The sequence below is a fragment of the Neovison vison genome, chromosome 7 (assembly GCF_020171115.1).
Source record: "Neovison vison isolate M4711 chromosome 7, ASM_NN_V1, whole genome shotgun sequence".
In the NCBI taxonomy this organism is placed as follows: domain Eukaryota; kingdom Metazoa; phylum Chordata; class Mammalia; order Carnivora; family Mustelidae; genus Neogale; species Neogale vison.
Window position 1 is genome coordinate 45,075,647 of NC_058097.1, and position 13,863 is coordinate 45,089,509.

Below are 13,863 nucleotides of genomic sequence, written 5' to 3' on the forward strand. Positions count from 1 at the left end.
AGTCCCAGAGTGCTCCGCGCAGGCAGCCATGTTGGTAAAGGGCGGCCGGAAAATGTGTGAATGGGTAGAGAGCTGCAGACCATCTGAATACTCTGATTTGTCACAGTATGGTAAGCGGGCGGGGCATGTACTCTTTGGCTCACTTTGATTGGGCGAGTCAAGGGGGAGTGTTGGGGAATTCCCCGTAGGGCGGAAGCTCTGGGGCTCCAGGCAGAGCCTAGCTACAGGCCGGCGGCCGCTGGGGCCCCTGAGGCTTGGGGGGCCATGGCCGGGGTCGCGTGCTTGGGGAAAGCTCCGGAGGCCGACGAATGGTGCGACAGCGGCCTGGGCTCTCTGGGCCCGGACGCATCAGCACCCGGAGGACCGGGGTTGGGCGCCGAGCTGGGCCCGGGGCTGTCGTGGGCGCCCCTCGTCTTCGGCTACGTCACTGAGGATGGGGACACGTGAGTGAAACTTAGGCTGCCAAACCGGGCTCTAGGATCCGACGTCTGATTCCCTATTAGTCTCTGATCCCGGCTTCCTAACCTTTCACTTCTAAATCTAACTTCGTATGCTCGACTTTCTGATCTCTAACCCCCAATCCTAACCTTTAGTAAAACCAATTTCCTATCCAACTCTGCCCCTAAACCTTTAATTTCTCTGACCTTCCTTTCTTGAACTGTTTCGGAGAGCTCCCTATCCGTTGATCCCAAAACTCGATTTGATCTCCTTGGCCCTAGTCCTGAGACTTTTGTTAGAGCTGTGGTTCAGACAGGCCCCTCCTGACCTCCTACCTCCTAATAGGATCTTTGATCCTTAGCTTCTGGTTTATGCACCTTGAACTTAGATTTCCAAAATTAATACTTGCCTTGATTCTAAGATTCTACCCTCTGAGCCCTGATCGTCAGATCTTACATTCAAAGAGAAAATGTAAGCTCCAGGATAGCAGGGACTCATAGCTGTTTGGTACTTATCGAACACTACCACCTGTTTTAGGTGCCATGATAAAGCAGTGAAGAAAACAGACAAAAACTTTACACCTTTGTAGAGTTTACATTTTAGAGTGGGTATAAAGACAGAAGGACAGACAGACTGCCAGACGGGAAGGAACAGAGGGTAGGGAAAAAAAGGAGAGACAAGGAATGTGAGAAAGGGGCAGAGAAGGAAAGAAAGAAAGACACAGACACAAAGTGAGAAGGAAGAAAAAGGAAAAGAAGAAACAAAGACAAATGAAAAATATCATATAAGAAAGGCAGAAAAATGGTGTGTCTGAAGGCAGTAAGTTCTTTGGGGGAAGGAATAAAGCACCAAAACGGGACCCATAGATTAGCTGGGGGAGTAGACTAGTTCTCTGGGTAGAAAGAACAAGAGATGTAAAGGCCCATGAGGAATTGCACTGGGGTTTTTTGTGTATAACGTTTACTGTTCTATTCACAGTGAATAAACAGTGTTTGACCTATAAGATGCACTCAGGAGGGGCGCCTGGGTGGCTCAGTGGGTTAAGCCGCTGCCTTCGGCTCAGGTCATGATCACAGGGTCCTGGGATTGAGTACCGCATCGGGCTCTCTGCTTGGCGGGGAGCCTGCTTCCCTCTCTCTCTCTCTGCCTGCCTCTCTGTCTACTTGTGATCTCTCTCTGCCAAATAAATAAATAAAATCTTTAAAAAAAAAAAAGATGCACTCAGGAGATAATGATCTTTTTGAAGACCCTGTTTAGGTTTCATTAATTTCCTTTAATGTTTTTTTGCTTTCTATTTCACTGATCTCTGTTCGGATTTTCATTATTGCCTTCGTCTGCTTACTTTGGGTTTAATTTATTCTTTTTTTTTTTTTAGTTTCCTAAGGTGGGAGCTGAGATCATTTTGAGACTTTCTTTTCTAATATAGGTGTTTCATTCTATAAATTTCCCATAGTAGTGCTTTAGCCAGTCTCTCACAAATTCTGATGTGCTGTGTTTTCATGTTCATTTAATTCAAGATACTTTGTAATTTCTCTTTTGATTTCTTCTTTGGCCAGTGGATTATTTAGAAATATGTTATTTAGGAGCACCTGGGTGGTGCAGTTGACTGAGTGTCAGACTCTTAGTTTTGGCTCAGGTTGTGATCTCGGGGTCCTGGGATGAGCCCCACCACCACTGCCACTGGGCTCTGTGCTCAGTGTGGAGTCTGCCTGGGATTCTCTCTCTCTCTGCTTTTACCCCTCTGTTTATGCTCTCTTTCTCTACAAAATAAATAATCTTTTTAAAAAAAGATTTATTTATTCATTTGGAGGGGTATAGGGGCAGAAAAGAGGGAGAGAGAAGCACCCAAACAGGCTTTGCATGGAGCATGACATGGGACTCGATCCCATGACCCTGAGATCATGACCCAAGCTGAAACCAAGAGTTGGTTGCCTGACCAACTGTGCCACCCAGATGCCCCTAAATCAATCTTAAAAAAAAATGAAAAAGAGGGGCACCTGGGTGGCTCAGTGGGTTAAGTCTCCGCCTTCAGCTTAGGTCATGATCTCAGGGTCCTGGAATCGAGCCCCACATTGGGCTCTGCTCAGCGGGGAGCCTGCTTCTCCCTCTCTCTGCCTGCCTCTCTGCCTACTTGTGATCTCTGTCTGTCAAATATGTAAATAAAGTCTTTTAAAAAGAGAGAGAGAGAGAGAGAAATATGTTATTTAGCTTCCAGATACTTAGAAAGTCCTCCAAATGTCTTTCTTTTATTGATTTTTAATTTAATTCCATTGTAGACTGAGAACATACTTGGTATGACTTGAATCTTCTTAAAGTTATTGTGAATAGTTCTACAGTGTGAAGATTATGTGCGCACTTGAAAAGAATGGATATTCCGCTGTTGTGGGCTGTAGTGTTCTCTAAATGTCCATTAGAGGTCCTATTGGCGTATAGCTTTGCTGCGGTTTTATATATCCTTGCCGATGATTTCTGTCTTCTTGTTCTATTAGTTATTGAAGGGGGCCATTGAAATCTCCAACAGTCATTGTGGATTTGTCTGTTTTGCTGTTGTTCCATCAGGTTTTGCTTTGTGTAATTTGATGCTCTTATTAGGGCATATGTGTTCTCTTGCTTAATTGACCTTTCTATCATTATGATAGAGATACTAGGTATCTCTATACCTGATAATATTCCTTGCTTTAAAATATAGTCTGATATTAAAATACTCCTGCTTTCTTTTGACTGACTGGTATTAGCATGGTGTATCTTTTCCCACCCTTTAATTTGTTTGTTTTATTTTTTTAAAAAGATTTTATTTGTTTATTTGACAGAGAGAGATCACAAGTAGACAGAGAGGCAGGTGGGGGGCGTGTGGGAAGCAGGCTCCCCACCTAGCAGAGAATCCGATGCGGGGCTCGATCCCAGGACCCTGAGATCATGACCTGAGCTGAAGGCAGAGGCCCAACCCACTGAGCCACCCAGGCACCCCCCCCACCCTTTAATTTTTAACCCATCTGTTAATACTTATATTTAAAGGGTGTTACTTGTAGGGAGCATATATAGTTGGGTTTTGCTTTTTTATTCAGTCTAACAATTTATGCCTTTCTTAAAAAAAGATTTTATTTATTTATTTGACACAGATCACAAGTAGGCAGAGGCAGGCAGAGAGAGAGGGGAAGGGAAGCAGGCTCCCTGCTGAGCAGAGAGTCTGATGTGGGGCTCGATCCCAGTACCCTGGGATCATGACCTGAGCCAAAGGCAGAGACTTTAACCCACTGAACCAGCCAGGTGCCCTCAATTTCTGCCTTTTAATTGGAATGTTTAGACCACTTACATTTAATTTAATTATTGATACAGTTATGCCTAAGTTTACCATCTTACTGCTAATTTTCTACTTAATACCTCTTCTTTGTTTACCTTTTCTTCTTTTTCTGCCTTCTTTTGGAACCTGTAAGTTTTGTCGCATTGTATTCTTTCATTAGCTCATTTTTGCTTTATTTATTTAAAGATTTTGTTTATTTTTATTTTTTATTTTATTTTATTTATTTTAGTGGGGTAGGAAAGGGAGGGAGAGAATCTCAAGCAGACTCCCCACTGAGGGTAGGGTCCCATGCAGGGTGTGATCTTACAACCCAGAGAAGATGACTTGAGCCAAAATCAAGAGTCTGACACTTAACTGACTGAGCCACCCTGGCGCCCCTTACAATACTGTTTTTACATAATCTCTGCACCCATCATGGGGCTCGAACTCACACCCCGAGCTCAAGAATCACACGACAGAGCTAGCCAGGAGTCCCCGGCTTTATTAGCTTTAACTCTGTTTCTGTTGTTTAAATGGTTGGCAAACTGGCTTCCAGGCAAAAATCTAGCCAGCCATCTGCTTTTGTATGGCTGTAAGCTTTGGACGTTTTTTACATTTTTAAATGGCTGGGAATAAAGCAAAGAATATTTGCAGCAACTGAAAGTGACATGAAATTCACCTTTCAGACTCCACGAATGCAGTTTTGCATACAGTCCTGCTCATCCATGTACACACTGCCAGTGGCTGCTTTTGTATCACAGCAGCAGAATTGAGTCGGTAAAAGAGACTGTAGGATCCACAAAGCCTAACATCTTTATCCGGCGCTTTACAGAAAAAGTTTGCTGACCTCTGCTTTGTGGCATATACTGTATGGCTTCAACTTACTATGTTCTGTCTAGAAGTGACACCATGTCACCTCGCATAGGGTAAAAGCTAAAAGAAACTTAGAAGAGTGTATTTCCATTTGTCCTGTCCTGGCCTTTATGTTATTGTCCTACATTTTACTTACGTATGTGATAAACTCCACTGTACATTGTTAGTAGTTTGTTTAAACACTCAAGTATTTTTTTCAAAGTACCTTCTAAAGTCACTTACATAAAAAATAGAGAGACTTAAATAACGAGGAAAAAATCTTCCATATTTGCCCCAAAAGTTACTATTTTTATGTTCATTTTTCTTTTGTGTAAGCCCTTAATTGCTATGTCATGTCATTTTCCTTTCGCTCACAGATTTCCTTTGACCTTTCTTCGGCGATGTGGGTCTGCTGACAAGTTCCTTTGGCTTTTGTATACCTGAAAACATCATTATTTATCTTTTTGAAAGACATTTTTGCTGGGTTAAAGAATTCTAGGTCGGGGGCGCCTGTGTGGCTCAGTCAGGTACCATCTGCTTTTGGCTCAGGTCACGATCCCCAGGGTCCTGGGATCAAGCCCGTGTTAGGCTCCCTGCTCAGCAAGGAGTCTTCTTCTCCCTCTCCTTCTATCCCTACCCCTACTCCTGTTCTCTCTCTCACTCAACTTTCTTTCTCTCAAGTAAATAAAATCTTAAAAAAAAAAAAAAATTCTAGGTTGAGAGGCGCTTGCTTGGCTCAGTCAGTGAAACATCCAACTGTGGATCTCAGCTCAGGTCCTGATCTCAGGGTCATGAGTTCAAGCCCCAAGTTGGGCTCCGCATGGGGTATGGAGTCTACTTTAAAAAATCAGAATCCGGGGACACCTAGGTGGCTCAGTTGGTTAAGCGGCTGCCTTCGGCTTAGGTCATGATCCCAGTGTCCTGGGATCGAGTCCCACATCGGGCTCCTTGCTCTGCAGGGAGCCGGCTTCTCCCTCTGCCACTCTGTCTGCCTGTGCTCGCTCTCTCTCTCTTTCTCTCTCTGACAAATAAATAAATAAAATCTTAAAAAAAAATCAGAATCCAGGGCACCTGGATGGCTCAGTGGGTTAAAGCCTCTGCCTTCGGCTCGGGTCATGATCTCAGGGTCCTGGGATCCAGCCCTGCATGGGGATCTCTGCTCAACAGGGACCCTGCTTCCCTTCCTCTCTCTCTGCCTGCCTCTCTGCCTACTTGTGATCTCTGTCAAATGAATAAATAAAATCTTAAAAAAATCAGAATTCAAAGACAGATTGACTGTCTTTGAATACTTGAAAGAGGTTGCTGCAGTGTGTTCCCTTGCCTTATTTCTTATAGGACATCTGCTATCATCCTTATTTTTATTTTTCTGACTTGAAGTATCTCTTTCTCTGCCTGCTTTTGAGATTTTTGTCTTTTTTTTTTTTTAGATTTTATTTATTTTAGAGGGAGAGTGAACAAGCAAGTGCTGGGTGGGGAGGGGTGCTGAGGGAGAGGGAGAGACAGGGAATCTCAAGCAGACTCCATGCTGTGTGTGGAGCCTGATGAAGGACTCATTTTCACGATCGTGACCTGAGCTGAAACCAAGAGTTGGGCGCTTAACCGACTGAGCCGCCCAGGCACCCCTTAGATTTTTGTCTTCATCATTGGTTTTGAACAGGATTTTTATGTTGGACCTTGGCATAGTTTTTTTTTTTTTTTAAGATTTTATTTTTTAATTTATTTGTCAGAGAGAGAGAGAGGGAGAGAACAAGCAGGCAGAGCTGCAGGCAGAGGCAGAGGGAGAAGCAGGCTCCCCACTGAACAAGGAGCCCGATGTGGGACTCGATCCCAGGACCCTGGGATCATGACCTGAGCTGAAGGCAGATGCTTAACGGACTGAGCCACCCAGGTGTCCCATTGACGTAGTTTTTTAAAAATATTTCTCATTCTTGGATATATGAGTTTATCATTTTCATCAAATTTGGAAAATTTCCCAGACGTTATTTCTTCAAATGTTTTTTTTCTATCCCCCACCTCCATTTAAGGACTTAAGTTTCAAATATTATCAGGCTGCTTGAAGTTGTCCCATAGCTCACTGATGTTCTTTTCATTTTAATATTGTCCTTTTGGGGGCGCCTGGCTGGCTTAGCTGGTGGAGTGAAGGAGTATGAGTAGGGGGGCAGAAGGAGAGGCAGAGAGGATCTCAAGCAGATGCTGCACTGAGCACAGAGCCCGACGTGGGACTTGATCTCAATGACCCCTGAGATCATGACCTGAGCCGAAACCAACCAAGCCGAAGCCATGATGCTTGACCAACTATGCCATCCAGGTGCCCCAGGGTACTTCACCTCTGTCCTCTGCTCCCCGTCTTTGTCTTCAGGGCACTGCACTTGGCAGTGATTCATCAGCACGAGCCCTTCCTGGATTTCCTCTTAGGCTTCGCGGCTGGCACCGAGTACCTAGACCTGCAGAATGACTTGGGCCAGGTGAGCCACCCAGGGCCAGTACAGGGCTTGGGGCCAGGCTCTCAATGCAACCCCTAACCCCTGCCCTCTACCCCTGCAGACAGCCCTTCACCTGGCAGCCATCCTGGGGGAGGCGTCCACAGTGGAGAAGTTGTACGCGGCGGGTGCCGGGTTGCACGTGGCGGAGCGTGGGGGACACACAGCGCTGCACCTGGCCTGTCGCATGAGGGCACATGCCTGCGCTCGCGTGCTTCTCCAGCCCCGTCCCCGGTGCACCAGGGGAGCCCCCAACACCTACCTTGCTCAGGGCCCTGACCGCACCTCTGATGCCGACCGCCCACCTGTCACCTTGTACCCCGAACCCGACTCGGAGAAGGAAGATGAAGAGAGTGAGGAGGATTGGAAGCTGCAGTTGGAGGCTGAGAACTACGAGGGTGAGGGTACCCAGTCACTGGGCAGGGCCTGGGCTCCTGAGCAGAGTGAGAGTCCTGGGCACTGGGCTCGATTCTCCTGACTCAAGACCCAGCCCCTTGGGAAATAATACTGAGGCTTCAGGGACCCAGGCAGGGGGAAAGGCTCCCCCTGAGGCTCCAGATTACTGACAGTCTCGGTCTTGTGGGATTCAGGATCTGGACCACGTGGAGGCCCAAGACCACTTAGGATCCAGACCCATCACCCATATGCCTAGAACTACTAAGATCCTATTGTTGGGCCCAGGTTCCCCAGCTGGAAGGCACAGCTCACTCTGGACCTTGCCCCCTGCCACTGAAACCATAGGTCCTAGTCTATGCAGGATGAGGGAACTCAAGGCCCAGGTTCCCAGAGATTTACACTGGGTTCCGGGATAGCCCTCAGCCAGGCCTCCTGGGAAAAAAGAGCCCATCTTCCTGGGGTCCAGGTCCTTTGTAAAATAAAGACCAGAGACTCACTGTCCCAGTCCCAAGATCCAGGCTAAATGTCCAAAGCCCCCAGGCTCTTCACCTATAAGCCCCAGACATTCCAAAGTCAGGCACTGTTGTCGCCAGCAAGTTCCAGACCACCAAGACTTAGGCAGTGGGGGTGCCCTTGCCTCTTTGACTTACCCAGGAATTCAGGAGCTGGACCCCAAACTCAGGCTAAGAAGCCTTCCCCTAGGACCTTGGCATTTGGGGCCCGGGCCCACCCCCATTGTCTGACACCCGTCACTCTGTCCCCAGGCCATACCCCACTTCACGTGGCTGTCATCCACAAAGATGCCGAGATGGTTCGGCTGCTCCGGGAGGCTGGAGCAGACCTCAACAAACCGGTGAGCTGCCCTAGGGAGAAGGTGTGGCAGGGCAGATTGTCCCCCAGAGCGGGCCAGGGCCTCCCTGACCTCTCTGCTGCTCCTCACAGGAGCCCACTTGTGGCCGGAGCCCCCTACACTTGGCAGTGGAGGCCCAAGCCGCCGATGTGCTGGAGCTCCTCCTGAGGGCAGGTGCCGACCCCGCTACCCGCATGTACGGCGGCCGCACCCCACTGGGCAGTGCCATGCTCCGGCCCAACCCCATCCTCGCTCGCCTTCTCCGTGCACATGGAGCCCCTGAGCCCGAGGATGAGGACGACAGGCCTGGCCCCTGCAGCAGCAGTAGCGACAGTGACAGCGGGGACGAGGGCGTGAGTCAGGAGGAAAGACTGGGTGTCCCAGCTTGGGGGTCAGGGTAAACGGGCAGGTGGGAAGCAGGGAGAAGGCAGCATAGTGAGACTGACCCCAGGCCGCTGCGGTCAGAGAACTCAGGCAGCGGTTCCAGGGCTGTCAGCAGTCCGGGGAGCCCTGGACAGGGCTGGCGGGGAACAGGCGGGGAGTGGTGTTTGAGAAACCTAAGGCAAAGCCAAGATGAGAACTCAGGCAGAGTTAGAGAAAAGACGTCGGTCGGAGTGACCCGTAATGGCAGTGGTTGGCAGCAGTGGCTGACAGCATAGGGAGTGACTGTGTGGAGGAAGAGTTGGAGAACTCAGACGGCGGTGGGAACCTGACCTCAGGCAGCAGTGATCCCAACGCTGGTGACAGCGGGGAAAGACCTGAGCCAGCAGTGAGGAGGTTGTTTGGGGGAATCCAGGCAGCAGAGACACTACCCCAAGGGGGAGGACGGGGGACAAGCCTGGGGGTGGGGGGGTGAGGAGTCTGGGTAGAGGCAGAGGGAGGCACCTGAGGAGGGGCGGCCCCAGCGGCTGTGGCTGCCGAAGGTCCAGCAAAGCAGCAGAGCTGGAGCCTGAGCAGCCGGCAGGCTGTGGGAGAACATGCATGACCTTGAACGTGGTGGGTGGCAAACCAGGAGCAGGGGATTTGAGTGGGGGGAACTTGGGCTTTTCCAGGCAAGACCCAGTTGCCAGGGTGGGCGGGAGAAACTGGACGATTGGCAGGGTGACAGCCGCCTGAGCCCGTGCCTGCCCCCCCTCTGCCCCCAGGATGAATACGACGACATCGTGGTCCACAGTGGCCAGAGCCCAAATCGGCTACCTCCCACCCCAGCCTCAAAACCTCTCCCTGATGACCCCGTCTGACCTCATTGTTTATAGAGTTTCCAGTTTAATAAACTTCTCCCTGATGACCCCATCTGACCTCATTGTTAATAGAGTTTCCAGTTTAATAGAATCCCGCTTCTGATAACCAGAGACTAGACTGATGGTCGCCTTCCCAGTCTTTCAGTTTATTCCTGGGTCCCTGTCTGTCCAAAATCAAGCACCACACAAGCCTTAGTGGTTTTCTTTGTGCTTTATTCACACGGAGGGATTGGAGGGGGTGACACGGGGGGCCGGATGTGTCCTGAGTCAGTGAGCCCAGCTCCTCTGCCCAGCTCAGGTTCAGGCCCTGGGCCTGGTCGCACAGCCCACCCTTCCCCCAAGCCTGCAGGCTGGGGGACAGAGTGGGCTGTGAGGTGAGCTTTGGGGATCCACAGTCCTAGGCCATAGGGGGTATCGGGAGTCATCCCTCCCTCCTGATCTCCTCCCCCAGAATCTCGGTTGCCTTCTTCAGCTCCTTTCTCACGTGCTCCAGCCGCTCCATGTCGTGCTCCTGGCAGGGCAGGGTCAGAAAGGGGTTGATCAGCAGCCACCTTCAAGGGCGGGCCACCCCAAAAGTCACCCGTGAATGTGGCCTTTGTCACTTTGCACAACAGCAGCCAGCAGGGGTCACCCTGGTCCCCATGGACCTCGATGGGGGCCAGAGGGGGATGGCCAACGTGACCGGCTGCACAGCCCATGTTGACTGCCTTGCCCACAGCAGCAGAGAGGACCAGTAAAGGTGCCGGACTTGGGAGACCAGGCCCCCTTTTTGAGGTGCTGGCCATTGTGGCTACTGCCACCAGTCGTGGGGACAGCCTACTTTCTGTGACTCAGCAGTGGCGTCCATCCCCGGTCCACTGGACCAAGCATGGCAGCCTCTTTCAACACGGCCACACGGCTCGCCACAGACCACAGTGCTGACCGACTCAGTTCGCCGTTCACGGCCATCTCAGTCACTCTCATCTCAGCCATCTTGACCCTCTTGATCCGGCCTTGACCTTGCCTGGCTGTTGCTGCCTTTCCTGCTCTCAGTCCCCGTCACTAGGCTCCATTTCTGGTAGATATTGGCTATTTATGGCTCAACGCTGGTACGTGTTTGGTCGGAATCCCCTGACCGTCCGGTCCACCCCGCTGGCCCATCACCTCCTACACTCACCTCCCTCTCCGAAGCCTCTTCCTTCTCCTCCTGCTTGGGCTCAGCTTCTGGCTGGTGGGAGTGGTGGCGGTGCGGCGAGTCCTCGTGTCCCTCTCCTCCGCCCCCCTCGGCTCCCCGCCACAGGCCGCCGCCCTCGCCTAGCACCTGCAGGCCCTTCTCCTCCGCCTCGAACTGCGCTGTCTCCTCATCACTGGCCTGCTCTGCCACTCGCTTCTGGGGGCCCCCTCTGCCCTCTAGGCGATGCCTCCATAGGCCTTCGCCTTCGAAGGATTCCATGGGCCCCCCCTTCTTCCTTTTCTCCTCCTCCTCTGCCTTCTCCTCCTCCTCCTCCTCCTCCTCGTTCTCCTCCTGGCGGAGCCGGCTGTGGAGCTGCTCATGGATGGTCTGTTCCCGCACCTCAGACTTGTGGGCCCTCTCTGCTGCCTCCTCTTCCTCTTCCCTCACTTCCTGGCTGGACCTTGTCTTCCCAGCCTCTTGCTTCTTGAAATCCTCAAGCAGTAGGCCTTTCTCTTTGGTGGACACACAGCCATAAGGCTCTGTCTGACACATTTCTGGCAGAAAGAGAGAGGACGCTCTCTGTGCTGCAAATCGGGAAACTGAGACCTGGAGTTCTGGGGTGCACCCAAGGTCCCACAGGGGGGCTGCCCAAAACTGGGAGAGGAGGGTCAGGTCCGGGGTACATTCTGTGCCCCCATCCCACACCTCTGCAGGGAACCCCACGGGTGGAGCTGGAGGCCAGGTGGACACTGCACAGTGCTATGCCAACCCAGGCAAGGGAGTCTGGGGGAGACACCCCGTCCTCCAGGAAGCCCTGACCAAAACCCAGGGTAGGGTGGGGGCTCCCAGGAGGAACTGGGGCCTGCTTACCTTTGTGGAGGAGAGCTGTGCAAGGGCTTCTCTGGGCCTGGCCCAGCGCCAGTACTTCCGTGACCACCTCGGCCAGACAGCGAGTCAGCTGGTGAAGGGACAGAGGGGAGATTGAGGGCAGGGCGGATGGGAGAATGAGAACAGTTGGGGGTGTGGAGAGGAGATGATCATGCAGGCTGGTCAGAGGGCCAGGGTGTGGGGAAGATGAGGCAGGGCAAGGGGTCCGCACTCCTCACCTCTTCCTTGGAGGATCTTGGCACCAAGGGAGCAGCGGTGGCTGTGGAGGAAGGAGATGGGTACACGGCTTGGACAGCCCCCACCCCATGCTGTCCTTGGTGCTGATTCCAGGTTCAAGCGCATCCTGTTACTCACCTGTCCCCTCCCCCAGCCTACCTACTGGGTGCACCATCTCCACCTGGACAGCTCAGCCAGCAAAGTCTCTAGTCTGACACCACTGGGTGCACCATTCCGGCCCCCTGGTCTCTCAAGTCCCTGGTCCCTCAGCTGGCCGAGAAAGTCCCCTTTCTAGTTTCTGGCACTCACCTGCCCCCAGCAGCAGCGCCAACAGCAGGGGCAACGGCAGCAACAGCAGCACAGAGGCGGGCCCGTGGCGCTGCATGGTGGGGCGTCCTGACCAGAGTGCTCAGTGGCTGCACTGGACGGTGCGGCAGCTGCTTATAACCTGTGCCCCTGGCCCCGAAGGGGAGGAAGTGACATCACCAATGCCCCTTCCCTGCCTGCGGCCAGGTGACAGCTGTGGGGCGGCCACCTGCCCGAGATCCTCAATTATTCATGAAGACCCACGTCCTGCACCTGCTCCCCTCCAGCTAATGGCCCCTGAGCACCTGCATGGAGGGAGGGTGCATCCCCCAAACAATCTGTCGAGCTTAATGCTGTGCTGGGAGGGCAATCAGGGCTTGAAACCAGCGGCAGCCACTTGCAGACAGACCTCAGACAACTTTTCCTTGGGCATTTCCTGCATCTCGAAATTTGGGTCTCCTAAACCTATTTCCCCAAAGACTGCGGCTGGGCTCTGCCTGAATCCCAGCTCCACCACTATCGGCTATACAGGCCCGGGGTTTTTTTTTTCGGGGAAAACTGCTGAGGGTTTTGCCGACTCTAGGGTTGGTTCCATCCTTTGTGAAATGGGGCCAGTGACTCCACAGGGAAGGCATGGCGGTAGGTGAGGAGTGCACATGGTCATTAGACAGTGCCAGGCACTGGGAGCTACACAGGTCCCAGCCCCTTCCATCTAGGAATTTTTACTGAGCACCTACTCTATGCCCAGCCGTCTTATAGAGCCTGGGGCTCCAGCAGGGGTCACGCTGGCAAACTTCCCTGTGCTCTCGGCGCAGAGCTTTGAGAAGGGACACAGGCAACACTCACATAGGTGTCAGGAAGGAGGAAACGACCGCAGAGTCCCACATCACAAGAGTGCTAGGGGCTTTTACTCTGGCTGGTCAGGGAGGTCCTCTTGGAAGAGGATTATTTGGGCGAAGGCCGAAGTGATAAAATGGAGGCAGTCACGCCAGCTGGAGGGAAAGGGTAGCCAGGGAAGGGACCAGCGAGAGCAAAGGTCTGAGTCAAGACTGAGTCTGCAGAGTTGGAACAGCCAGACCTAGAGCACGACAAGAGGTCGGTTGAGGAGGAAGGCAGAGGGCAGATAATGGGGCGGGGCACTTTGTGGATCCCGGGGACCGCTCTGTCCTTTCCTTAAGTGAGAGGGAGCAACAGGAGGTCTCCAAGCAAGGGAGGGATGTGATCGGATAAGGGGGTCCACAGCGTCGCTCTGGCTTCGTGGGGAGCCCAGGCAGCAGCAGGCAGTGAAAAGGCTGGTCAGTCACGGTGGACAGGACCAGGGACGGAGCAGGAAGGAGAAAGTAAGGGCCCCTGGAGGCTTCTGGGAGATATTCGGAAGGTGTGGCTAGAGTCTGCTGAAGGAAGGACTGACGGCGTGAGAATTGAGGGTCACTGGATGGGCTGTGGCTAGAGGAGCTGGGAAGATGGTACCGTGTACTGCGAAGGGCAGAGTGAGTTCTGGCTTCGCTGAGGCTGTGCCGTCTCCCGGACCTCTCCCTGCTGCGAGAGGTGGAGGTGAGGGTGAGGTGTCCCTTGTCCTAGAGCAAGGGGAGAGGATTCAGCATCCTCTTCGTTCTGGTGGTGGCCCCAGCTTGCCCTCCATGTGCTCGGGAGGTTGCTGGCCATTCCCGGCCATGGTCCCTCCAGCCACAACCCTGTAAAGGGTTAGCACCTCTGCCCAGCTGCCCGGCACCCCCGGTGAGGCAACCAGGGTCTAAACCCCT

General features: G+C 52.3%; 2 protein-coding genes across 3 annotated transcripts; one reads left to right on the forward strand and one right to left on the reverse strand.

Annotated features, from left to right (window-relative positions):
- The first annotated feature begins 193 nt into the window (after window positions 1-193).
- On the forward strand, window positions 194-9,585 carry NFKBIB (NFKB inhibitor beta). 2 transcript variants are annotated; one of them, XM_044256574.1, is made up of 6 exons: window positions 194-443; window positions 6,930-7,035; window positions 7,115-7,448; window positions 8,211-8,299; window positions 8,389-8,649; window positions 9,442-9,585. In XM_044256574.1, exons 1-6 carry the CDS (start codon window positions 265-267, stop codon window positions 9,535-9,537), a joined length of 1,065 nt encoding a protein of 354 aa, XP_044112509.1. In that variant the 5' UTR covers window positions 194-264; the 3' UTR covers window positions 9,538-9,585. The 2 variants fall into 2 exon arrangements, with proteins under 2 accessions (XP_044112509.1, XP_044112510.1); XM_044256575.1 differs by having other exon boundaries at window positions 7,322-7,448.
- A 148-nt stretch (window positions 9,586-9,733) lies between these two features.
- CCER2 (coiled-coil glutamate rich protein 2) lies at window positions 9,734-13,809 on the reverse strand. Its single transcript, XM_044256580.1, has 5 exons — window positions 12,104-13,809; window positions 11,797-11,837; window positions 11,561-11,648; window positions 10,694-11,244; window positions 9,734-10,048 (listed from the first exon to the last, which is right to left on the reverse strand). The coding sequence occupies exons 1-5, from the start codon at window positions 12,177-12,179 to the stop codon at window positions 9,959-9,961; spliced, it is 846 nt and encodes a 281-aa protein (XP_044112515.1). The 5' UTR covers window positions 12,180-13,809; the 3' UTR covers window positions 9,734-9,958.
- Between the last annotated feature and the right edge of the window lie 54 nt (window positions 13,810-13,863).